At 39.2% G+C, this 26,485-nt stretch overlaps 2 protein-coding genes across 2 annotated transcripts in view; both read right to left on the bottom strand.

Annotated features, from left to right (window-relative positions):
• MYO5C (myosin VC) overlaps window positions 1-9,775 on the bottom strand; it is a 35,216-nt gene extending 25,441 nt beyond the window's left edge. The window contains exons 1-10 of the mRNA XM_065641377.1: window positions 9,699-9,775; window positions 6,207-6,317; window positions 5,124-5,289; window positions 4,709-4,853; window positions 4,280-4,436; window positions 3,572-3,715; window positions 2,625-2,706; window positions 1,922-2,029; window positions 1,234-1,340; window positions 346-611 (exon numbers count right to left, since the gene is read on the bottom strand). Coding sequence (XP_065497449.1) covers window positions 346-611; window positions 1,234-1,340; window positions 1,922-2,029; window positions 2,625-2,706; window positions 3,572-3,715; window positions 4,280-4,436; window positions 4,709-4,853; window positions 5,124-5,289; window positions 6,207-6,317; window positions 9,699-9,725 — 1,313 coding nt within the window. The 5' untranslated portion in view covers window positions 9,726-9,775. The remainder of the gene's footprint in view (window positions 1-345; window positions 612-1,233; window positions 1,341-1,921; window positions 2,030-2,624; window positions 2,707-3,571; window positions 3,716-4,279; window positions 4,437-4,708; window positions 4,854-5,123; window positions 5,290-6,206; window positions 6,318-9,698) is intronic.
• An 847-nt stretch (window positions 9,776-10,622) lies between these two features.
• Window positions 10,623-26,485, bottom strand: part of MYO5A (myosin VA) — a 98,102-nt gene continuing 82,239 nt past the window's right edge. Inside the window, exons 31-41 of the mRNA XM_065641408.1 lie at window positions 25,837-26,035; window positions 24,229-24,303; window positions 22,164-22,257; window positions 19,855-20,001; window positions 19,317-19,471; window positions 18,023-18,112; window positions 17,711-17,861; window positions 16,469-16,751; window positions 15,453-15,627; window positions 14,834-14,914; window positions 10,623-13,962 (exon numbers count right to left, since the gene is read on the bottom strand). Of these exons, the coding sequence (XP_065497480.1) occupies window positions 13,810-13,962; window positions 14,834-14,914; window positions 15,453-15,627; window positions 16,469-16,751; window positions 17,711-17,861; window positions 18,023-18,112; window positions 19,317-19,471; window positions 19,855-20,001; window positions 22,164-22,257; window positions 24,229-24,303; window positions 25,837-26,035 (1,603 nt within the window). The 3' untranslated portion in view covers window positions 10,623-13,809. The remainder of the gene's footprint in view (window positions 13,963-14,833; window positions 14,915-15,452; window positions 15,628-16,468; window positions 16,752-17,710; window positions 17,862-18,022; window positions 18,113-19,316; window positions 19,472-19,854; window positions 20,002-22,163; window positions 22,258-24,228; window positions 24,304-25,836; window positions 26,036-26,485) is intronic.

Here is a 26,485-nt window from a genome sequence, read left to right as displayed (position 1 = left end):
AATATTTCTAAGAAAGTTAAATAGCCATAAGACTAATGAAGATGCTAAGGCATTTGCAAATTTCCCTAGAAGTGTATGTTACCAGACAGAACAGAGCTAAAAAATCCAGAGTTAAATGTAAAAGTATCGTATCAAAAATTACATTTAAATCTCATTCACAAAAAAATACTAATATTTATAGTTGCTGAACAACTCCACTACTCTGGATGATAAAGAACTTACATGACTATCGCCTTTTTGTAAAACAAAACCCTCTAAATTAATTAACAGTACAAACTGAGAAGTGCCTCTTATCAACTCCAAAGAAAAAGCATGACTTTGCTTTGTTTCCAGATACATTCTTACCCATAAATGTCCAAAACACCAATAAAAGTATGTTGTTTGCCAGGGAACTGCAAAGCTTGGTTAATTCTTTCCACAATAAAGTCAAATAAATGAGAATAGATCTTCTTGGCCAGAGCATCCCTCGCATTAACAGCCTGAGCTCTCGTCATCGGCTTTATGACAGTCTCCGATGTGGTGACAATCTTTCGGTGGCACAACCATTGTGCCATTTTGTCACCATTTAAATCCAGAAGTTCACAGAATATATTGAGATGTTTATCTTCCCGCTTTAAAGAACGTAAATAAATATTATTAGATTACTTTTAATACTTTAACTGTTGTTCAGACAGTGAAAACCTGGCAGCACTGACATCAAACTGCTTTCTATGCTTAGACAGACAAGGCGCTCTCTTCACTTTCTGTCTGGCAAAATACGAAGAGCTAAAGCAAAGAATACTGGATAGATCTCATTATATAGGAGAGAAGAAATTCGACTGGATGGGATGCCTTGGATTAAGACATTCAAAGAAAAAGTGACTTGGGTGTATGTTCAGGTGTCCTGGCTTGTTAGCCTGGCACAGCCTGCTGGGAGACGCTCTGAGCAGCTTGGACAAGGCTGTGTCCTGCACCCTGCAGACAGGCCCGAACGGACCAGCTGGATACGGGGTTCGCTTAGCCACATTTTGCCTTTTGTGTCTTTTGTTCGGACTTTCTGAACTTGGGCACGAAACAGGATTTGCATAAACACTCGCTGGGATTCTATGCAGATGAAGGTGGAGAAATCTCTCAAGTGTCGTAACCAGATTTAATGCTGCTCTGAGCACCAAATATGAGAAAAATTATTGCTAAAGGAGTTTTGGCACAGAATATAAAAGAAAATGCTGGTATGTGAACAAGCTGCTTCCTTACACTGATGGATGATCTTTCATCTCCAACAGCTGTTATTTCCACATTGCCCAAGTGTAGAATTGCTGCCAGCATTTTAAAAACATCCATCTGAAAATCCCCCTTCAGACCTAAAAAACCCAATTCTTGATTATTTCAAACGCTCAGAAACAGTACAATTAATTAAAATAGCACAATGCTGGATTACTTGCTTTGTTCTGTAGCCAAGAATTGTATAGCATCTCTGCAGACTACGACGCAAAGCCTTGGTTCTGCCTACTTTCTGCCTGTCCGATCTGATGAGAGATTAGGCATAAATTCCTGTACCTCCCCAAGTGCAAGATCAAGTCCGATTTGGCTGTCACATAAGCCATATAGGAGCAAAGAAATTCCAATTCCAATTCTGTCACAGCACATTAGCGTAAGGGCCAAGTAGACTCCAGCCCTTAGTGATTTTGATCATTAACAATGAACACCAGTTGCTAACAGTCATTTGCTCTTAGCGCATTTAAGACAGAACAACGGTGCCACAGATAAGCCATGAAATGAATGATTTTGGTAATTACTACTAAAGTTTTGGACATTTCAGAAACAATCCACCTTTGCCCATTTCAGAAACAAAAATAAAACAACAACAAAAACCAAAACAAAAACAAAAAACCCCACCCAAACTATTTTTACATCTGTTGAAAAGGTATTCCAAATAATTTACCCAGTAAAGCAAATGTCTTCTGAGTCTCCACCATATTTGCTCTGTCATCAACTCCTTCTATTACTGTGCTGCCACCCATTTTTGTGTAGTTAAATTCTTCTGCACTTCCTATTAAAAAGAAGAAAAACTTATAGTGCTGAAAAATTTGCGACTGAGGACAGTCACTTGTTAAAGATTGTTGTAACAATAGAAAATTAAAGATACTGTCAGATAACAGCTCTTCGGCAATGAGCTGGAGGTCCTCTTCTGAGAGAAATCCATGCATCTAATTTAGTTGAGCTGACACAAATTAGTATTCATAATTCCTAACTATCTTAATACCTGATCTCATAAACAAACAGGAATGAAGATTGAGCAAACACATACCCAAGGTCTGCTCCTCTCAGGTGGCATTAAAGCTTCTCTGTAGATAAAAGAATCAAGACCCTAAACTGTCATTATGGCATCTGTCGCTACAGAAAGTATCAGAATAAAATTTTCAAAGACACTTAGGTACTTGATCATACACTATTCAAGTTACTAGGGATTTGCTACCAAGTTCAATACAAGCAGGATTAATAGTTAAGTGACTTAAAAATGCAAGTCCCATTGTAAGTTTGTGAGATTTAAGGTACAAAGCACTTAATATCCTAGCATTTGAAAATCCAGACTTCAAAGTACTGCACTGCAATAATGAAGAGTAGATTATTTTCTTGAGACCTACCCAATTTAAGATGCTTAAATTCAGGTTGCATAGCAGATGCACACAACTGATAAAATATATGGTAGTTTCTCTCATTCTCTGACTGTAAATTAAAACAAAGAATACCGTTACAGAAGGGAAAAAAACAAAACCAAAAAAACCCACGGCAAACAAGCAGAAAAATATTCAATATTCAACATTACTGTAAAGCAATAATGATACTTGAAGGCTAGATTCTGCTGTAACACAGTTTGGCAACAAAATTGCCCAATATTAAAGCGGAACATCTTAGACTTCAACAAAAGCTTTGAAAGTGATAAATTCAACCACACTTTCTTTCGATTACCGATATGCTGTATTCTTTCCTCAAGGCTGTTACTCTAATAATTCCTTAGTGTGAAGGAATAATCTACTAATAAGACAAATACTGTAACAAACAACTGTGTAGGAGTGACAGCTGAAACTCTGCCCTGTGGTGACTCAGAAAACTCTATTTCCAAACCATCCTTCAGGTAGCAGATATATGGAAGTATTTTTCATAGTACTTAAGAATTTACAATACCACTAAAAAAGAAAACTTCATAAAACCAGTTTTATAAAATTAAATGCTTTATTTAGTAGATTATCACAATTATCCTCTGACACTATAATGAATCACATCCCTCTGCCCTGTATTCACTGTTCTTTTCCCAGCACGTGTTACTGTTATGACTGAAATACACAGATTTCTAAATACTTCTTGCATTTATCTCAGGGAATTATCCCCAAGAAACATCCTCCACTTAACATGAGGAAGAACATGGAATAAATCTGTTTCTATTATAAATAAGATTAGCTTTTACTAAAAATAAATCAGATGCAGATTAGTCATACTATTCAGAACTTCACATAACATTTTCTGTATGAAACTAATAAAACGATAGTACCTTAGTAGCTATACTGACATTGACTGTTTTTCTTTTACCCACCTGAAAGACAACTCTGGATTTCTCAAGCAGGTATGTTCTCATGTTAGCTCCAATAATTTGATAATGCTGATCAAAACTGATTTCAGTGTACTTTCCAAATCGACTGCTATTATCATTTCGTGTGGTTTTTGCATTGCCAACAGCCTACAAAAATTAAAAACTTTCAGAATTTGTTTTACTTGCATCTTTCATAATAATATCTTTGTGAAAACACGACTCAACTACACATTCCTAAAGTCAAAGGTGCTCAAGGATCAATCTCAGCATTGAGCTCTGAAATTTAAATTCTGGGGCTCAAATTTGAAGATAAGCCTCAAGTCAAATAGTATAGCAACACATAAACTGAGAATTAGAGAAAGTACGTTTTCCCACTATAAGGAACCTTAAACAGTTTCTATTCCAATTTATAAAAACAAACAACTTGTCCAATATTGTTTTCTCATAATCTAATTAACAGGATATGGTCAGATAAGACTCTGGAGGCAAACCAGTGCCACCAAAGGGCCACTGGTAAATGAGGCAGAACCCCGGTGTTCCTGAAGCCGACTACTTCTTTCCATCCGTAACATCCAGAAACTAAACTTCTAATTTAGATATCTAACTCAGGTGGCTAGAACATCTCTAAAGATTTCACACGAAGATGCCCAGCAGCTCTCAGGATCCTTTCCCTGATGAGTACAGACATGAGAGCTGCTCCCTGAAGCTCACCTCGGTGATCGGGTTGGATGCCAGCACTTTATCCTCCACCTGCGCGTTGCCGCTGGACTTACTCACAGTGGCAAAGTATCTCATAGCGTATCTTGCGGACACAGTCTTTCCAGCTCCTGATTCTCCACTGACTATAATAGACTGATTTTTGTTATTTCTAAAACCAAATAATCAGACAGTTTAAATCAGACATGTTTAAAATGCACGTATAAACGTAAGAATTATATATACGAAAATATGAATAAAAATAGTTATGAGTTCTAGAAGTTCCTCAGCTGGTTAAGGAATTGCTCCTCCTCTGGTTATGTTAACCATTCAAAGGTATTCTTAATAGCCAGTGGCACATACACAGCTAAATTAAATTACAATTGACACTGACTGCCACTAGACTTCAGCTGTTACTTGTGGACATGAAGGAACATACTGAACCTTGCCATTTGCTTGTACGCTTCTTCTGCCACAGCAAATATATGTGGATCCATGTCCCCCATGTTTTGCCCGCTATATGCATGGATAATAGCATCTCCATATATTGGCAACTGTTTATAGGGGTTTATCGCCACCAAAATTATTCCTACAATCAAGCGTACAAAACAAAAATAAAACATAGGTTAGTCCAATGAAATGCCAGGTTTTGGCAACAACAGTTAAACTGATACAAAGGAGCAATATTTTCTAACAGATCAACAAACAAGTCTGTAGTCACACAAAAATGAGTTACCTTGAATGAGTCAAAATACACTTGGGGAAAACATTACTCACATCATATTGCAAACTAACCCACCTTTTTTTTTTTTAATTTGTTTTAAGAATTTTTTTAAACCCGACATTTTACTTTGCTTACCACTATAGGTGTAGATAAGCTTAGACTCCACGAAACGAACTTTAAGATTATGTAGAACAGCTGGTTCATGGAGATAACTAAGTGCAGTGAGATCATTTTCACCAACAAGTATGTCGGGATTTCGTAGGGGTGGCAAAGCAGCTGGATCAACAGGGTAATTCAGTTCCTGTCAACAAAAATGACTTGAAATACCATAAAATGCATTATGTTTGCATAAACACAAATGGATCTCCTACCTTTACGGGAAGTTACAGGGCTGCTGGACCCCTCTCTGATCTCATATTTCATCAATTCCATATATCCCACTGAACTTGGGGGACTTAGAGAGCATGAAAATAAGAAGGAATTCTTCATTGCATATTAAAAAGGAAGCTACATTCTCTTTATTTGCAACATCTTTTACTGAAATCTGTAAAAATGGCAAATGAGTTTAGCTCTCTAAACACAGGCATATTTCAAGCACAGCAAAAGGGCCGACCAGCTGCAACTGAATGAAAGCAAATGCCCCGTCAGAACTTCAGTCAGCTCTCAAACTGTCCTGACTTGCAACCCGTCAGTTTTCTTTATGTAAAGGTTAAAACTCACTTCTGTTGCTTTCAACAAATCCATTTAATCATACATTTAATACTTGTCTTTACAGAACAGGAATGCAGAAATGCTGTTTTCAAAATCTTAAATCTGTAAAGAACTCAGATACTAAAATTAACAGATCTTACATAAAGCAAAAACTTTAGGAAAAAAAGCACCAGCTAGCTCTGTGAGAGATAATGGTGCCTGCCGTGCACTTCTAAATTACTTCAGCTCAAGATGAGTTTCAGTGCTTGTTTCAAAAGTGAAATGATCTTTCTTCTCCGAGGTATGTGTTCTACACTAATGCGGTACAGACAGCAGAATCGCACTCTTCATACTTTTAGGTAACAGCTGTTTCCTGTATAAATTTCAATATAATAGAATTCTGGTCACTGCAGGGTTAGCATAAAAGAAAATGTGGACAAGTCATTTAGATCCTGTAGTGGCGAGTCCTATGTTTCTACATAAACATATCCCCACAAATCCCACAATAATTAAGGCTTTTCTCCTTACAGTTCCATCTTCTAATTGCACATGGAGAAAACGGTCTCCGGCTTTGTAGTTTTTGGTGATTTCTGCAGACTGCCAAACTTCTTCATTATCAGGGATCCAAACCCTATTGTACTACAACAGAAAAAGACGACAATAGTTAGCTTAGCTATTATCATAAGACCAGACTAGCCATAAAAAAAAAGAGTTTTCAAACGTCAAGTGCAACCTTAAAGCTGAACCGGATGCCAGGGCTTTCAGGGATTATTATTAGCTCTGACCCTTTCAGCAGGCTGTATTCTTGTGTTTTAGTTATTCTTCATGAAAGGAAAAAAAAAAAAAAAAAAGAGAGAGAGCAGACACAAATCTCAGATGTGCTTTTTCTGCTCCTGTTTAGTGTAAAGTCTGCAGAACAACTGAGTGCAGGATGCTGAACAAGGGCCAGACTATTGCCAGGCTCTTGAAAACCTCTGGCACTGAACAAGGAGAATAAAACACACTCATGGCAGAGCCCTGTTTTCTAGGAAATCTCAAATGAGCACCTACCAGAAAAAGCATCTCACTTAGCAGAATTTAGACAATCGGTTCACTGAATTCAAATATAGGATACTGAGCACAGAAAACATTTTGCCATGGCCATGGATATATACACAAGAAAGACTCTGCACAGTTACCTTTCTCCTAATGAGACTGAAGTGCAACCTCCAAACATCTTCAAAGACTACTGACAGGTTTCTTCTTTACGGGCAATGAGCTGGCTTAGCTGAGCTCAGTCCCAGTAAGGTCCTTTAGCTCTGCCTCAGGAAGAAAATACCCTTCCTAAAAGCACTTACTTCCAATAGAAACAGATGAACTGAAATTTCCTTTCAGGCATTTGAAGAATAAAACCAACAGAATTACCTCTAGCCTTCTACAGCATAAATGTTTGAATGTAAATTATGCTGTTTGAACCATCTAGCCTCCTATGCTGAGGCATTCCCAACATCTTTAAATGCTCTGCCCTGGAATCTATAAAAAACATCCTAGAGGCGATAGGAAGCAGCATTCCTTAAAAAGACATAATGCAGGTTGCAACCTCAGTAAGTCAGGAATTTTGTCACTGATGCGGAGTGTGTCCTCATCCTGCCAGGGTTTAATAAAGCAGCAGCATATCTAAAAGCCTCCCTAATGCATCAACTATGCATTAATAGATGCTGGTTTTAGTAACACTGAAATCTCTTCTGTTCAGAGATTTGCAGTTTGAGATAATTTCTGACATATCACCATCTTCCTTAAACCTTGGTGCAAAATATTTTTCATACCGTATATACCATGCATCTCAGACTGCAATGGAGGTAACATCGAAGACTATATTTGGATGTAAGACAGGAGGATGGACAGTGATGTCAGAAAAAAAAGCCTGAAAATCATCACTATATGCTAGTACTGAGTTCCTAATGGGCCATCTCTCCTCTAATTTGTGACAAAGTATCACTAGAGAGCACAGAACCATCCAGTCCCTATTTGCACAGGCAACCCTGCTGCATAGTCTTGTTCCAGAGCCTTTTCTGTTTTGAGAGCCAGAAGCCTCCATTTAATTCCCCTGGCCTCGCTATATTCATGGTCAGTTTAAACCAACTGTGTTTAAATAAACTCATGAGAACTGCTGCAGCTGCTTACTAGAAAAATCATTCAAGGATTTCATGAAGTGTTAGCATGCCCACAGATACCTTGGAGACTCACATGGCTTCTCATTTTGGTGTTCCTACTGTTGTTTTTGGCACAAAAACCCCTTTTTTCCTCTTGAATTTGGAGGAAGCCCTGGAAGCTCCAGCAGATCCTCTGAACATGAGGGTCTCTGCTCCAAGAACCCCACTGAACACACCAGCCGTGGGTGCCTACAGAGGCCTCAACAAACTCCACAGCCCTTCAAGAGCAGCTTTCTCAACTCTAACCCCCAAGGACCTACATCAAACGATTTAGAGTAAGAGGGACTCTGGCAGGGACGTCCTGCAAGTTAACTTGGGTTGCTCAGGGACCTCTCCAGTTGAATTTTCAGTATTTCTAAGTATGGAGATTGACCTTTCTGATCCGCCATATGCCAACCTGGCATGTATGTCAGGTGATGAACACTAATTGAAACCTCAGCTGCTTTCATGATACCTCTTCGCTGATGCCTTTGGTATGATGGCTTTTTTTTTCACGCAATATCCAAAATCACAAAGACCTTTTCTAAACAACCCCAAACCACTATGATAACAATGTTTTCAGCTATTTGACTAAAGGGAGAAAAACCCGGCTTCACAAATATCTGTTAAATGGGCAAATGAAAGACATGGCTAAATAAAATAAGTTTTAACTTTGATTTTTCCATGTGTATCTAAGTATAAATTGACTTTTGTGTCATTCCTACACTATGCTGATTTCCTAGCTTATAAAAATACTTGTCTATTCACAGCTGTCAAACTGAATTCTTTATTTCCTCTTATTCCACGTGAGTCAGGAATATCATCACCAAATAGCCTCGTAGCACATTCCCATGTAAGAAAGTGAACTGCAGAAGGTCACGGACAAGAAAGGGAGGAAAAATCATGTGATCAAAGTACTGATTCTCTAGAAAAGGTCCCTGCAGTTCCTGGAGCCTCCGTTGGCAAATGTACCCAGCCTACCAAAGCTCGGTTTCTCCAAACCCTGCCTTACAAGTAAACAGAAGAGAGTTGGCTCATTTACGTATCAAGTTACACCCACACTCTTTCCTCCCCGTCACCTGCCCAACGTTAGTCCGATTACAAAACCTCCGTTTGTTCTTTCAGCTGCTCAGAGCACGGTACTAACACAACGAATGAACAGTGCTGCAGCCCGAGACTAAACAGGAGCTCATTATGGCAGCTGTTTTTGCGATAGAAGAGATACAGGCTTGTAAGTTAGGAATATATGCGTGTTATTTTTGATATTTAAAGCTAAGCAAACGAATTACACGTCACAATACTCTGGCGACTCCAGGCAAAGTGGGAAACGTGCAAAAACCAGAGCAGCCGTATTGAGGATGAGCAATCTTTTAGTGCCAAGATTTGCCAAACGTATTCAATATTTGCACAAATTAAGAGCGAGCACTTCGCGATTAAGTGGCCAGGGAAGTGCTGTTAAACTTCACGACTGCCTAATCGGCAGCCGGCACGCCAGAGACCGACACCTAAAAAAATCGGGAGTCTCAAAAAATGAGTCTTTTCCCATGCTGTCGTGGGACCTTAGAGCCGCTCGGATGTGCTTTGCTCGGCTGTCCCACAGGTGACGCCTCCGGCGCACGGGCAGCCGTTCCCTCCGCCGGCTCCAACCACCGACCCCCGTCGGTCGCACCAGCAGCTCCCGGCCGCTGCAGGCGCAGGGAGAACAGAAACTGCCAGCCCGGCCTCCCCGTGCCCCGCACCGGGCGGCCGTCACCCCTCCGCGGGCCGGGAGCCGTCGCCCCCGCGTCCCCGCAGGCGCCGCCCCGGCCGTGGCGCTCCGGTGCGCCCGGGCCGCTCCCCGCCCGCTCACCTGGGTGTAGAGCTCGGCCAGCGCCATGGGGGCCGAGCCGCCGCCGCTCCGGGCCGCCCGCCGAGACAGACGCGGTGCGGCGGGTCCGCAGGGCAGGTGGCCGCCGCACCGCCCCCGGACGCCGCCCCGGATCCGCGGCCCGTCCCGCCCGGGCACGGCCCTGCCCGCGGAGCAGCGGGCGGTTCCCCGCCGAGGACACGGCGGAGGCTCCGCTCGCCCCGGCGCCCGCCGCACCTGGGGAAAGCGCTGCCGCACCCGCGGGGCTTCTTGTGCGGGCAGCGTGCACGCCAGGGACAGAGGGACAGAGGGGATGAGCGGTGGCCGCAGCTATCACACGCTGGTACAGCCCGTACGGGACCCTGGCACAGCGGAGATCTCGGACACACCGCTCGGGATCAGCAATAACGGCCACTCTGGCTGCCAGGGGATCACGAGGGGAGCCGGTCCTGACCCAACAGGGAAAAAACAACAGAAACATTAATCAGCGTCCACCAAGGAGTTTCTCTGACGAACTGAGATGAAAACAAACAACTCAGGATGCATTTACTAAACTTAGGGCACTAATAGGTGATATATTTAAATATCCTTTATGAGAAAGATCTGAATAAACGTAGTACCTGGTTTGGGAAGGTGGATCTATGCTCTGCCTACCGCCGAGGAGCTTTCACAGCACAGAACGCAACGTTTTAGCACAGTACAGATCTTATTTCAGTAACAGCTAATGTTTGGTGACAAAATAGCCTACAAGAAGCGAGTTATGTCAAACCAAGCATTTTCACATAAGCGCAGCAGTTGACGGCACGCTGTCGGTACCTGGGTGTGCGTTCATACAACCCTCAGACCGGCGCCCTTGGCAGGCAACACCTGGGGAATCCGCCAGCGCGCAGCTGATGAACAACCAACCAACGCAACCCAAAGCAAATCTTACAGTTGTCTTTTTATTTGGACATTTTCCAGTGATAGCTATTAGGCTACAGTTTTTGATGCATACATTTACTAAGTACAACGCCAGACACTACAACAGATCAGAGCTCAGGTCATTCTGACAACGTTTTGGTTTTCATCTATGTACTGTAGTGGCATTGAGTGAAAACCTATGTTTAAAGGCTTCTATCTATCACATGAAGTATCAGCATCTTAAAAAAAACAAGTGCTTACTCAGTTTTTGTACGGTATTTGAAATGTGTTAAGTTTAAATCACAAATTATACAGACCTTCAAATTGCAAATGCTGGTGTTTCAAGTTGGGAACAAATGTTACTGGATATCAATCCACTTTTCAACATTGAAGTTGATCCTATTTTTTTTCCTGGGATGGACAGAACAGATTAACTGCATTTAACAGACTTAAGCACTTCCACATTCCATCCCAGATTGAAATCTGGGAAGCAATTTTTCAAAATTTGGATACAAGACTGTGTCCTAAACATCAGAATAAAATTATCACTGGAATAAAAATACACCAAACTGAATGAGGTAATTATTGTGCAAAATCTATAGAATAACTGTATATAATTCTAAGGGGTCATTGACAGGTATTTTTCCAGCATCCGATAAAATCTGTCATAGCAATATGTAATAAATTAAAATATAAAAGATACGTCCACATTAAAAGAGCATAACAATGATTCAAAGGAAAAAAAAAAGTTGCTAAAATAATTCTGCATTATATTCCATGGTTAAAGAGATATTAGTCCTAAGGTGAACGATATATTATACACTGACACTAAATTTTTACTTCTGAAAAGTGCATGTAAAATACTGCCATGTAAAGTATTAGATGAATTACCAGTTACACATCTATACCAACTTAAAAATATTTTCCTTTAAAACATGTCAAGCAACATATACTTTTAATGTGATAGAAAAGTAATACCAGTCAAACCACTGAGTTTAAGGATAATACCTATACATTACTAAACACTATTTTTTTAAGGAAACAAGATACAATAAGGCTTTTTACAGGTAAACCAACTCAAAAAATAAACAAAAATACATTTAGGCATACATTTTAATACACTAATGCTTAAGTAGTGGATATATTTCCTGATCTACAGTATGAACATACTGTAACGCCAACTGTTTGTTTTTCAATAGGAGAAAAATTTTGTAGGTCAGCATGTTCTCACGTATTTTCTACCCTAACCTCATTACCAATGTGAAGGCTTTCCCATTACATTCTCACAAGTACAGTACCCCTGACAGTCTGAAAACTACATTATACCTTATTTGGAGCCACTTAACAGTAGCTGTAGTTTCAGAAATCAAGTAACATTGGACGAAAGAGTGTTTGGTATATACCATGCAGAGGAAAACAATCTCAATCATTTAGTGAAGATCATTCGAAACATTTACACAATGCAGCTTTGCGAGTACTGGCGTGACCCATCAAACATAATGTGGGGCATAAGCATTTGAAAATAAGATGACGGGAGCATCTTAAAATGATATTGACAAAGTCTGGGTTGTCTTTACTATTGATCTTAGCAACCATACAAACAGTACATCTACCTCTCACGTAAAACAACCGAAATGTTTCAGTCTGCCTAACAGCAAATCTTTTCCTGTGAGTTTGCAGGCAAACAGATTAGTACCAAATAGACTATTAGTGTACCTCTAGATTAATTATCAATATTAAAAGAAATTAATGTTATGCTAAGTTACTAATTATTATAATACATAGAAAATATTGCACAATGCAACTGAGCAATGTATGTGGCTTTTTTTACATGTATATTTGAGCCATATACCACAAACTACCTGTTTTGAAGTTCAGAATTGGAACCTTCAGAAGGGATTCTGCACTTACATTGCACATTGTGAAATGTGAATTCTGTATAGCAGATCTAAGATACATGAGACAGAAAAATGTTTCCAATAAGATGTGCAATTTCCAAAATAACTCAGTTTCTCAATATGCAGTCTAGATCTCCAACCATTAAATCAGCTCGAGTCATAGTCAAATGACAGCATTATAGTCAAAACCTACTTAACATTCTTGTTAGTCAGCCTTTCAAAGAATGAGAGCCTTGAGCTACTACAGAAATTTTCCATTCAAGTTCTTCTTCAAATTCCAGTATGAAAGAATTTTTTTTTTTTTTTTTTTTTAAAGTGGCAACAAAAGAAGAGATTATACTCATCTCTGGGGTCTACAAACAAAGAACATTAGACAGACTACAAAATCTAAATAAATACTAAAATTATTATTGACTTCTGACCATTTGCTTCAAGATTCTGTATTTTTAGATAACTACTTTTAAAAATAACTAAACATGTAATTTCCAGTGTGCTACTTGTGCTTAGTTACCATTTTCCTTTACAGGTGTTATGTGATACCATTTGCAAAAATCCAGGTAAAGTAACAAACTGCACTGGACTGTAAATAAGGTTGACAACAAAAAATGAAGTATCTTATTTTAGTTCCTAGTATGATACTGTCATACATTTAAAAGAACACAATATGCAGCAGCGATTTAGTATGCTTGGTAAACCTAAACCACAGTACTAACAAATGAACACCTAGGTTATAGCATATAGCGAGCTATGAGACTTACCACTAGTATTTCTGTCAAACCGACAAAAATAAGAAAGTGGTTTAAGAAATCATTTTTTTATATTGCCAGTTTGTGTTTCTCCATTCCAGTTTTTACAAATTAAATGTATCAGGCTCCCAAGCGACTGTGTATTCTACTACAAAATGCCACACTTTCAAGTCTTCCATGCTCAGGACTGTGACTGTCCCTGTTGGTCCCTGCCTATGAGAAGATTACATATGGAGTTTAATTTACACTATTTAAATATGATACTAAAGATCTAAAAATGTCTCTAGACAGCTGAAGACAAAATTTTTGTCCACACCTGATTTCCATACTCTGGCAATGTATGAATTAGTGATGTCCCCATGAATGCAATGACTGAACACAAATGCACGTCTCTCTCTGAGCCTTCAGTCTGTGGTGCTGTTATGTAGTTTTCCAGCTACGTTACTACAGATCCCGGCATGTATAGACTGTTTGTTCAGAAAATGTGTTTTCAGTGGCTCACTATGTTTTAACGGGTACAGATATCAGGCAAGTGATTCTCCATCTAACACTGATGGTACGTCCCTGGGATCAGACACGTGATATGAAGCCCAGGCCTAAGCTGGCTGGGATCTGAATGGTTTCTAATGCTAGAGAGGATGGATTAAATGGAAAAGTAACAGGAAAGATGTGTTTAGCATCCATGAGCAACTGAGGAGAGTCCTTCCTGTCTCTCAGGCGCATCTGCAAAGAGAAGAGAGTGATTCCATTAGCATTTAGCCACTTCATTGATAACAATCGTCTTGCAAAAAGGCATCTGTGCTTACAAATGCACGTGTGTACAGACATATGCTCTATGCTAACCTGACCCAACACATCTGCAACAACTGTGCCATTAAACTGTAGTTACTATTGTCATTTTCCGTTCAGCATATCTTCCCCTTACAAAGCAATCTGAAGATATTTAGATTCTCTGCAAAGGAAGAATTTGCACACTATCTGGTAACTGCATCTTTTCAGTAAGTGGAATTATAGTCCTACCTTCCTAATCTCCCTTATCCTGCTAGTAGTGTAATTTGATTTCTAAAAGACCAGAAAGATCATCTTTGTTTCTTTTATTTTGCTCTACTGGCTGCTTTTCTTTGAAGTTTTCAAAATGTTTCATTTTCATCAATATGTATAAAACTAGAAGGGCTAAACAAAGAACCTTGGAATGAACGCAGGCCTCAGTTTTCAAAGTGGTTGAAACTTCTCATGCAGACACAGGTCTGACAAAAGTAAATTTGGATACATAAATGTTGCCACCTGAAAAGTTGGCATACAAATGTGTTTACATCCACAAAGATGTTTAAGCACAAAAACATCTCACCTTCCAAAAATCTCATACATACTGACAGGGAAACTAACCTTTTCATGTAAGTCTGGAGGCAGTAAATTGTGATTGCTGAAAATCTTAAGGCTGAGATCGCCTTTTCAACATAGCTAAAAACCAGTAGCTAAACAGCCTAGTTTACTTCAGATTCCTGAATGTATTTCAGGACACAAGCTGTTTCAGCTCATCAGAGGGTTTCTTAGAAATAGTCAGATGATTTTTGATGAAAAAACAAAGCCATACCTGTATCGTACGTATAAATGATACCAAGACTCTCTCTTCAAACTCATTAACTGGAGTATACAAATTCAGAACTTTTACAATCTGTGAAGAAGAACAACCATTCTTAAGTTCATTTTACTGACAAATCAACAGATGCATCCATGGTCACTAATAATATACTTTTTAATTTAGGTATTTTAAAAAGAAAATTCTTTACAAGTATTTATTATTTCTTCCTTTATTGATTCATATAGAATTCTGTCATCTGCTTAATGCTATGTTAAATGACTGCCTCCCTCAGAACATATGTTCTTTGGAGGTAGAAACTCTAAAATTCTACGTGTGTGGAAAATATCAAACTATGGAGAAATCAGATGATGGTGTTCCTATGCCCCCTGGAAACACGCTATATTTATCTTCCTAATTTTGACACTGTAATGATGACAGCCTGGAGCTTCCATTCAAGACAGTCTTATGACTTCACTTTTTTACCTAACTTAATCTGTTTTAATTGTACTAATGCAAAAGGAAGTAAGAAATCTTTGATCCACGTGGGACAGCAGTGCAAGCAGGCATGGAAAACCCCAGCAGAACAGAGAACTGTGCAGAGCGAGAGCAGAGCAGACAAGAGTTTGCTTACCTGGGCAGTGGTGAGTGCATTGCACATTGAACAAATGGCTTCTGCATCTTCATCCGTTTTCTTCTTTACTTGCAACAACTGTGCAGCCTGGATGAGTGGTTCCAGTGTTTCTTTAGCTCCACTATTCATTAAATTTTTATCACGTAGCCATTCTTCCAGTTGACTCACATTGTATCTGTACAAAGAGGTAAGAGTATGAAGACATTTAATGCTTGATTATGGCTAAATCAAAAGCATGTGCAATTTCTCTTTCCTAGCGTTTCTTCCTTGTCCTTACGTGTTTTTCCTTCACACTTGTCATCTCTTGTAATTTTCTCTTCATACTGTTTCCTTCTGATTAAGGCAAGAAATTTTGAGTTTCAAAACATTTAGAAACTGTGGCCAAGGACTTTTGTTAACTAGCTTTTCCTATGTGTCTCTGTTCCTATTAATTACAGGAATATGACAAGTATAAAAAGGCAAATGAGATTTTGCCCATGCAAATGTGCAGTGAGGCTTGTCAAGGTTACTGGAGGGACTGCAATGCCTCAGCTAAATTTCCTGGCATAGGCCAGTAGAATGCATTGGACAACCGCTGCCAGCTGCAGGAACAGAATAGAATAGATGGCTTTACCGCAGGATGCAGCAAACCGCAGCGTGAATGAACAAAGCAGGGATCCACTGAGCCACCAGAGTACACGGAACACAGCAGGCATGTTTGCTATTCCTCTCTAAAAGCCAAGAAAGCAACTATCAACATGTCACCTACAGTTCTGATTCTTATTTGATTAAAATACTTTTGGTTTGCTTCTACCACATTTCCTTGAAAGCCAGGTAGGCTTTGTCCTAAGTTAATCAAGCTCTGTTTAACTGACCCTCAAAAAATCAGTTTAACAGCACGTGCAACTGTTCATGTGCGGAAAAATAGATATTCAAAATGTATCTGCTATTCCATTAAAATGATGTTCAGCAGTGTCAAGAATTCACTAAGATTTCCAACAGCACATTCAAGAAAAGTATAACATGAGCTCTCCCACCTTATCTGCATTCCTTTGCTCCATGAGCACATATCCTTGCGCAGGAGAAGATTATTAAGCGTTATGGCCCCAATGATGTAGAACATCTGCTTGACAACCTGTTTGATGAGCTCTGGATCCATTCCGTGCTGACACATCACTGAATGGAAAGAGTTCAGCTGCCGAATAATGGAGTCTAAAGTGTAGGTTCCTTCATCAGCAATGCTGGATGTTCTCTTCCGCAGCCCTGTTGGCTTCACCCCTGAGACACCCTGGATGGTCTCATGCTCCAGCATTCCTGAAACTGCAGTTGATTGACAACATTATTATAATGACTGAAAATTGCCAATATGCAAGCATATTGTGTAAGACAGCAAAACCCAGTATTTACACAGAAAGAGCAGGCTGAGCTCTCTGCTTGCCACGCCTTGCCAAGATTTCCAGCAATTCTGTGTCCCACTAAGTTCTACAAAATCTATGCTTACAGGGTTTTTATAAAGATTCCAGCATGTGTGTTTCAAAGGAAGGTCTAACTCTAGCTCAACAAAATACTTTTTTCCTCCCATGGTCATACGAGCAGCAGAGTCAGCAAACCAAGAGCTGTTCCACTCTTCTAAATGGTGTGATTGGAAAGCATAATAAAAATTTCTGTGAGAACACTGTCTGATGAGAAAAATGAAAAGTACTTTTAATGAAAAAAAAATCTCTGAATGCAAGCTGCATTACTGCTAGATACTTCAGTGCTAATTGTTGTCCATAATAACAACCATTTTTCTCCATATTCATTTTAATTACGAGTTCTCATGTAATTAAAGTCTGATTTTCCCATGGGATACTTCCCAACAGACAGGGCAACAAATATCAGACTGTCCTAACAATTTCTTCCTGTAAACGCATGATTTATGACAAGCATGCATGAGGTATATTGATTTATTCTGTCACTGCCAGAAGAACAGCCATAGTTTAGTTTTTCCTCTAATCCAACCTGTCCAGTGTAGTCCTTGTCATCTACAACCAGAATACCACATTAAATTATATATATACTATTACATATATACTACTATATATACTATTTAAATTATATTATACTATTATATATTATATTATACTATTATATATATAATAAATACTATTTATATATATATAATACTATTAAAGAAATTCTACTGATTAGGAAGAAATACAAGATATAGTATATCACCACCATCACAATTTTCCTTTTGGTACTATAGTGTGAAGTTTAAGAATTCAACTTTGCCTTACCAATCATTGGTTGCAGAATGTTTTCCAACACTCGCACAAGTTGTTGGTAGATCTGAATAGCCAAGTCACTCAGTACTTGTCGGTATTCAGCTAAATCAAAATTAGTGAGGCAGTGTTCATTTTGACGAGGTGTATTATGCTTCATAAACCCCTGAATTCACAAAATAACAGAAACAAATGCTTCAGTGGAATACAAAAATATTACACAAAGAGACTTTGACTAGATTTTGAGATATTACAGGAATTTCTTCACTAGTAGTGCTCACAATAGTATTGTAGAGCAGAAGAAACCAGAGTAGCAGCACTGCTTACCTCTTCTCCACTATATTGCTTCAAACAGTGCAAAAATCGGCAGGTGTTAGACAGCCAGAAGGACACTGTTTCAAAGTCATCACCTCTTTTCTAAAGATTAAAAACAAACACATTTCAATAAGGATTAATAGGAGGAATAAATAATAAAATGTTAGATAAACAATTAAACACTTAAAATCTACTTTCCTGTAGCTACTCATATCGTGATGTTTTGCAAAACTTTGTGTGTTTCAGTAATAGCTTAGAAAAGCAAGGTTTTTGCCAAAATACCATTAAACATCCTCCCTGATTTCTGTACTGTTTTTCAAAAACTTTCAAAATGTGATTTCCTCCACAGACACAATCTTCCTGTGTCTTACAGACCCATCTAATGCTCTGTGCAGAAATCACAGGGCAATGCGATGCTATTCCCAAAACACTCATTCTGTGGCACGCGACTCTTGTAAAGAGCCCAACACGGAGGATGGGAATGATGCAGAGCCAGCAGGAGGAGCAGAGAACAATTCCGTCTGCATCACTGTCACTTTCATCATAGCCATTTTGGCAGTCTGATGTGGAAAACAAACAAACCAAAAAGCTCTCTTTGTCAAAGAACATGGCATCTACTATACGCTGAGGAATGAACATTTCTAGAGCTGTGTATCATGCATTCCATTCACTTAAATATGTCCAAAAGTTTCTACAATTATCTAAGCTCATACAGGATTGTTTACTAAACATTTTTGCAAACCATGTAGTTTGATTAAGTGTTTGGGCTGTGAGCACATCTGCTTTATTTAAAAACTATAAAACTCCAGGAAGCATAAATCATATTTATGTCTTAATATTGCTTTCAAGATAGCCCTGGAGTAAACTCTCCTAGCCAACTCACTGCAAAGGCTTTAGGCATTAACATATTTTCATCAGGGTAATCTGTAGGTGAAGCAAATGAGGAAATCTGTGAACCAAAACTGTGAATGGAACATTTTAATTAAGTATTCTGGATTACAAAGACTCTGCAAACTTCGATTCCATCCAAAGCTTTACAGGCACAGCTTCAGAAGAGGAAGTCCATTCAAAGTAAAAAGAAGGTAGTTCTTTTTCCACTAATTCAAACCATCTGTGGTATTATGTGGATAAAACGGTATCACTCTAATTTGCTGCTTGTTAACAACATTTTGTAACTTTGGTGGGAGGACTTTACTGATCAGAAATCCAGAGCCAACTCAGTGAAAATCTTTTCCTTGCTCCTCTAACATAAAATCAAAAGCGATTTTTAAATTAATGTTTTCCTAAACCAAGCAGACTAACCAACCTTCAACACTTTCTTGATGCCATTGATAGTGGAAGTCAACAATGACCGCACTTTTTGGTCATCATTAAGGTAATCCGCGTGGCGCACACACATGAACAAAATATATGCTGGTAGTCCTGGAATGAGGTTGACGGCTACTCCGCGTGGTTTCAGCTCTTGGGAAAAACAAACACACATTGTTTTGTTAAGCCACTGAAAGGTGTTATATGTCGTAATCGCAACCTCCTGAGTTAATTGTACATACATACCTATATGGGGCCAGTGAAAACTAAGAGTAAAACTAAGAAGAGCCACTTTCTTGGTAAAATATCAGAACAGAACAAAACATAATTGCCTGCTAAAAAATACGCAGACACATTAGTATGTACTGTCAGGAAGGTTGTTTAGATTACAATAGTCATTTAGGAATTTTAGATAAATAGAGCACTGTCAAAACCAAAATAAGCTATTCATTTCATAATGCAAATTCTGTGTTGTTACCATGCATTTTTCAGAGTGTGTACGAGCGGAGGAGGCTGCAAACGAGAAAGACGCTTACCTAAAATAAGATTCTTGACAAGTTTTTGTTCATCCTCCTTCTTATATTCTAACATCCCTTGGAAGTCCTTTTCTTTCCGTGGAATGTTAACTGGACGAATAGGTTCGTCGATGATTTGTCCAGGTGATATGTTCTCCATCTGGCCCACTTCAGAGGGGAAATGAAAATAAATTATATATATCTTCCAGTAAAACCAATGCACATCAGAGGTAACTATGAAATTCCTAAGGAAGATCTCCAGCATACACAACTAAGAAATGTTTTCATTTGGTTCAGGGTAACACTTAGCAACAAAACTCCCATTAAACAAAAAGACAGATTGTTGAGATGTGTATCTTGGAGTGGCATTCTTCCTTTGAAGAGTGGAAGTGTGTGAATGGCATCCACTAATACAGACTTACTGCTGATTTCCTGGATTTTATCATAAAAAAGCACAAAGGCGAAGTGATAGCTGTTAATCACTTAATCCCAAATTAATACTGCAAGGGTCACTGCTAATTGTTCAGCAAAATGCCAGTATTTTTCAAGCTTGATGTTTGTTACCTATCGTGGTAGGTTCACCTTGACCAGCAGGTGAGCACCCACACACCCACACTGACTCCGCTCCCCCCACCAGGACAGGGGAGAGAATATTAAGAGCAAAAGTGAGAAAAATTGTGGGTTGAGATAAAGACAGTTTAGTAGGTGAAGGAAAGAGAGTGGGGGAAAGCAAAGCTAAGGTAACCACTCATGTGTGTCCCTGCCCCAGGGGACCAAGGTCCAGCCAGCCTCCAAACCACAGCCACCTTGTGTGCAAAACCCCTCTCCTGGCTCCCGACGTTGGGTGTACGGAACACGGAATGTCCCTGTGGCAGCTCGGGTCGGCTGTGTGCTTTCCTACCCCCCTGGTTTACTCACAGACGGGGTAGAGTGGGAAAAAAGAGAAAGCCTTGGCACTGTGCAAGCTCTGGTCAGCATCTGCCACAACACCAGTGTGTTACCAAAGCTGTTTTAGCCACAAATCCAAATCATACAGGCTGCTCTGGAGAAAGTTAACTCCAACCCAGCCAGACCTGCTACACCCTTCTGAGTTAACCAGGTAATAAACACAGCCTAAACTATATTTTCAGAAATATTCTCCCACTCCATATTTTGTACGAATACTACTGTGATCTTGTCCACAGTAGCAACCAAACAATACGGAAAGACTTTTTAAAAACAACCTGAACTTGAGTAACCTTTCAAAAGGATATATGAAATATCCACCTTGTTGCACATAGTGCCTCACGGTATCACATTCAACACCCACACTCCACTTGATTAGGCTGCACGTTTGTTTTTGAAAAGCAAAACTTGGCTTCACCCCATGAAAGCTACACCTTCTCCACGCAACCCTCCTGGCTGCATGCAATGTCTGCAAGCTATTGCACATCTTTTAATTGTGTTAAATGTGTGCTCCTGTCAAATGGGACAGAAAATGCAGAAATCCAAACTGGAGCTTGAGGAGAGCTGCCACTAGGCTAGAGGATAATATGCTTTTGTTAATCCAGGTTTAACTTGGTATCACAGTTCTTTTCAAACACTGAAGCACTGAAGACTGTCACTAATTTCAGTCTGAGTAGTCAATATAACAACTCATCAGGCAGTGAGCTTGTTTCTGGAGGAAGCGGATGACCATAAAAAACTTCTGAAAGATTAGGAGCAGGACTATTTAAAAACAAATTAATACTTCAACTTTATAACATCATTAATTGCTTTTAGCAATTAAAATGACACTACTTATGTAGAGGTATAATAAGTTCTCAGTCTCACAAGTCCAAGATCCTAAGGCAACTCACTCTGATGCTCATAAAAATAAAATTAGCTTAGTCCGTATCTCAACATTCTCATATCCAAGTTGGCTACCAGCTACGAAAGGAAACCTCAAGCAGAGAAAGACAGTCTCAGCATTCTCAGCTCCAGTGATACAGAAATTCACAAAGGAAAACCGGATGAATTATTTCTGCCTGCTTCATATTTAGTATTGCTTTTGTCTTTACAAAAACAGCTACTGTCTCTGAGTACAGAAATAGGCCACGTAACATTTCGTTACGTTTCAATGGCTTCTGCCTTCAGAGAAACATCAATCTCCTTCCACTCATTGCTTCGAAATATGACAAATATTCTAAAGGTTTATAAAGGAACACAGAGAGCACTGAGTGCATCTCCTGCTTCTGGAATTAGTTAACAGAGGCTAATGCCCTCCCGACCACTGAGACAGATGGATATGATGACAACAGGATCACAAAAAGTAAACCAAAATCTTTCTCTTCCTCTCAAAATATGAGTACCTTCAAGTTCACCAATCTTCTTAGCAAATACTTTCAACTGTTTCTTTAACTTGCGAACAGTTTTGTCTTGCTTTTCAAGCTGCTCCATTAAATCCTGTAAATTAAAATGAGGAAAAGATTAAGATATGAGAAAGTGCCATAATATGTGACAAAGACAAAAATCAGTGCTGTTAGAATTACAAGACGGTGAGGAAAGCTGAACAGTGGTGCCATCCTCTGGCTGAGGTTTGCAAGCTGGTATGCTGCCTATAACATAAGCCAAAAATCACAAATATTATTAAGTTACGTGCAGCATGACAAAGGCAAAGCTCTTAGGCAGGTACATTCTGGAGACTCTCAGAACTAGGTCAGCTCTTACGGCACAAGATATTTTGCTGCAAACACATCTCCCTAATGCTTCCTCTCTGCTCTTCCAAATGCCTCACAGAAATAATTTTTGTTGTTATTTAACAGCTAGCCTGTATTTATGCATCATTTATTCATGCCTTCACAACTGACTCGTTATTCAGACCTATCATTCTGAGAAGGCTACAAGAGAGAGATCTGCAGAAAGACCATAACTTGCACTCAGATTTACCAAAATCATCAACCAAAGATGTAACATTGCTTTTAATTCTCTGCCATCTCCCTGTCACTTGCTGTCATCACATTTCCTTAGACTGAAACTGCGGTCTTAAACCTTTTTGTTCTGTACCTGAATAACACCTAGCACCTAAAACTCCTACTCTTGCAAGAAAGTTGCATTTTTCTTTCAAAGGAGCACTCCTCAGAAATCTGTGACCTATGGTAGTGTATTCATTAAATAATCATATACTTTAAAAAGGGGCATTCTTTCTAAAGGAGGCAAAACCTAAAGCTTAAAAAATCTGAAAGCTGTTCCAGGTTAAGGGTTTGAAAAGTGGCTTAAAAGAAAAATGCTCTTTTGTAAGCGCAACTCTTCACGGCACTGATAAGAACACACGGGACCATGAGCTCCCTACATCAAAAGTATCATCCGGGAAACTACACTGTTCCTAAAAGTACTGAAAAATATTAGTGCAGCATTGGTGACAAATTTGAATTAAGCATAAAATTGCTCTTCATCATGTAATAAAGAGTTCACAACCTAACAGAATATACTGGAGCAGTAAGATATTAGGCCTGCTGAAAGAACAGAATCAAGGCCATGCTTCATACTAAAAGTAGTGTTCAATATTACAAGAGAAATCCCATTAACAACAGAATATGCTTATCATCAGATATCATAATTTCCACTGAAATTAATTAAAAAACCCCACCACATGTGAGTCCAACGAACTGTTTTGAAAATATCAGTAAAGGGATATGATTTCTGAACAACAAATACATGAGGAGGAAAAAAGTTCTTTCTATGGTCCCTCTAAACAAACTGAACACATTTCACATCTCATTAAGATTTGGAATCTCATAAATTATATTCTTTCAAGATTGTATATGGTGCTATCTCAATTTGTTATCTTTAATTATTATGGAAATACAGTATTATTTCCAACATTATCCTTCAGACTGCATATTTTTGAAAAATCTTAAAAGGTTACGTATTTTGATTCTGATAGATTTATTCATACCCGATGTCAGCACTGCAAAGAGATCTATGAAGAAATTCAGGCTAAGACTGGGCTGCTCACAACTGCAGGCATCGTTCGTTCACCTTCAGAAGTTACCTGTATGATCAGACCTCTACTTTGCTGAACTGAATTTAAACGTATCAAAGTTTGAAAGCAAAGAGTTGTTCTGAAAATTTAGCATATTTTGCATCATGTAACTCTTTTTCAGGGCAGTATTAAGTAGTATTCAAACAGAAACTGCTTCAGTCACAGTGCAAGACTTGTATTAGTAACAAAACTGTGCATCAAAAAGAGACGCAGATTACACAGAGGACACTAAGACTAACAAAAAAAGCAGTGAGGGAAGTAATTGGCATCGTGAAGCTCTCTGCAGGGGATTTCCTTTGAAAGGGAGAAAGGGAGGCAGCCTGCTTTTGAATTAGTGCTCCAGAAACAGCGAGCGAAACAACAGAGAAACAGGATTCACATCATCTACATACAAGCATCCGTTTGTAAAGTGAAATCCGGTACGATTGATACTTCTTGGGATCATCTGCATACAACTCCTCATAAAACTGTAAAAATAGGTACAGGATAGTTTTTCCCCTGCCTTTGAGACACTGATATTTCAGTAAGCGCTATATACATGAAATCAGATTAAAACAAGACCAAGAATCTCTAATTTTTAGGCCGTCTAATCCTTAGGTGTGGTGCTCACTGCAGCCTCTCCCAGAGAGAAGCTGATGTAGATGAGTTGCAGAACAGTCAGCTCTTTCAGAAACGGGCAGTACTAGCACTGTGAAAGCCTGGAATATAACCTTTGTGAGAACCTGGACAGGCCATTTTCTTATGCTAATCAAGATGGGATTGCAGTGAATACTGCAATTCTAATATCAGGTTTGGAAAGCCTCTAAATTATTTCTACTCTAGGGCTAGGAGTGGAAAAGAAGCATATTGCTGACTTGAAGTGGACTTGCAATGCTCAAACATCAGAAGTGAAATCCTAACGAATGAGTCTATATTTAACAAGTAAAATTACATTTACTGTATTTGAAAATAAAAAGAGCTCCTCTGGGATATAATTAAACGACTGTGTGTTGTCTTGGGAACACGGAATGTGATGAGTAGGTCTCTTGGGGGAAAAAAGGCTAAAAATCATAACAGATGACTAAGCAGCAGGAGGGAGCTGCCAGAGATGGAAACGTTTGCCATTTACCTTTGACAGTGGGAGACACCTGCTGCTGAGGGAAACTTAACATACTTTGGATCAGTTTTCAAGATCTATTCACTGAATTAACTGATGCCTTCCTCAAAATCTTTGGTACTAAGACGAGAGCCCGACATGATAACTTCTGTATCATACATAAGCAAGAAAGACTAAACCTTGGCTTGTTTAGAGGAAGCAATGACACTCAAAGCTAGGATTTTTCTTCCTGAAGTAGCATGGTTCCCCATACCAATAAACAGCAATAAGCCAATGATATTCCAACACGGGACTCTTTGGAAACTTCTCTGAGAATGGAACAAGCCTGCACATGATGAACATACTCCTTTGCAGGGAAAGGTTAGGAGTTTCACCTGATCTTTCCTTCATACAAAATGTCGTGCAGTAAACAAGGAATACCAGTTATTAACTAAGTGACTTCTAACCGGGTTTCTTTTTCTGGAACGATTTCTTTCTTCAGAACATACTGAATAGCTGGAGCTCAAAACACAGTGGAAAAGTGACATCAAATAATTGAAGAACTACATGAGAGTTTTTCAACAAAATAAATAAACTAATATATTTCAGACAAAACACCAGTACTTGGCACTAATATTTTTTATGAGTTCGCTGGATATCAATCATTCTATTTAACAATGATTAAACTCATCACGTGGAAGCTGGGATCCACGAGCTTTCTCCATACCACAAGCTTCAAACAAACTCCCTGAAATTTTACTGCTTCATCAGCAATCACAAACCTCTCCCACTGGGTTACCTACAAAAAGCAAGTGCATTCATGCAAATTTTTGCAGGAGGCTGCCATCTGAAAACTGATAAGAACCTGCAGGTGTAGCAAGTCTCTAAGTTCCCCGGGCTGCTCCTGCAGCATCATTTCCCTTACCAGGTTCTCATTAGTCAGCCGGGTGATCTCATGCTGGAGACTGGCTTCGATGCGGGCCTCGGGAGGCAGCTGCAGGTTCTGGGCCAGGAGCTGCTGCTGGCGATTGTTTTCTTCCTTCAGACCTTGGATCTCACCTCGCAGCAGTTCCAGTTCATTCTCGTGGCTCTTCTTCTGTGACTGAAGCTGAGACTCCAGCAGCCTAAAGAGGTTGAGCAACAGTTGCGTGAACACACTTGGAAAGTTCCATCCTCAATTCTCAGAGGGAGTGTAAAGCTTTAGCTGCTGCTCAGGAACAATTAGCCATGGCTTGCAAAGGAAAATGAAAAAGGCAGAGAACTCTTTAAACCCTTCAGTATGCCTTCTAATTAAATTAAGCTTACATGATCAAAAACTGGAGAGAAATTAATTGTGACACTGCTTCGCATTTCCTTTGTGATTGAACACATACAGTGTATGACGCCACCGAGAACATGTGGCAAGAAATGTACTGCTAAGTCTCCACAGATTGTCACTGCTTTTTAAAGGGGCTTTAAAGAGGTTTTACCTCTAATCAAATCAAACCAAACAGTGTAAGATGAAGAAGACAGTGTGTTCACTTAAACTAAGACTGCGCAATATTAAAAAAGGAGAATCTTTCCAGAGTTAACTC

The sequence above is a fragment of the Caloenas nicobarica genome, chromosome 10 (genome assembly GCF_036013445.1).
Source record: "Caloenas nicobarica isolate bCalNic1 chromosome 10, bCalNic1.hap1, whole genome shotgun sequence".
NCBI classification, from domain to species: Eukaryota; Metazoa; Chordata; class Aves; order Columbiformes; family Columbidae; genus Caloenas; species Caloenas nicobarica.
The sequence above is the reverse complement of the archived record's forward strand: the minus strand, read 5'-3'. Positions and strand labels throughout refer to the sequence as shown.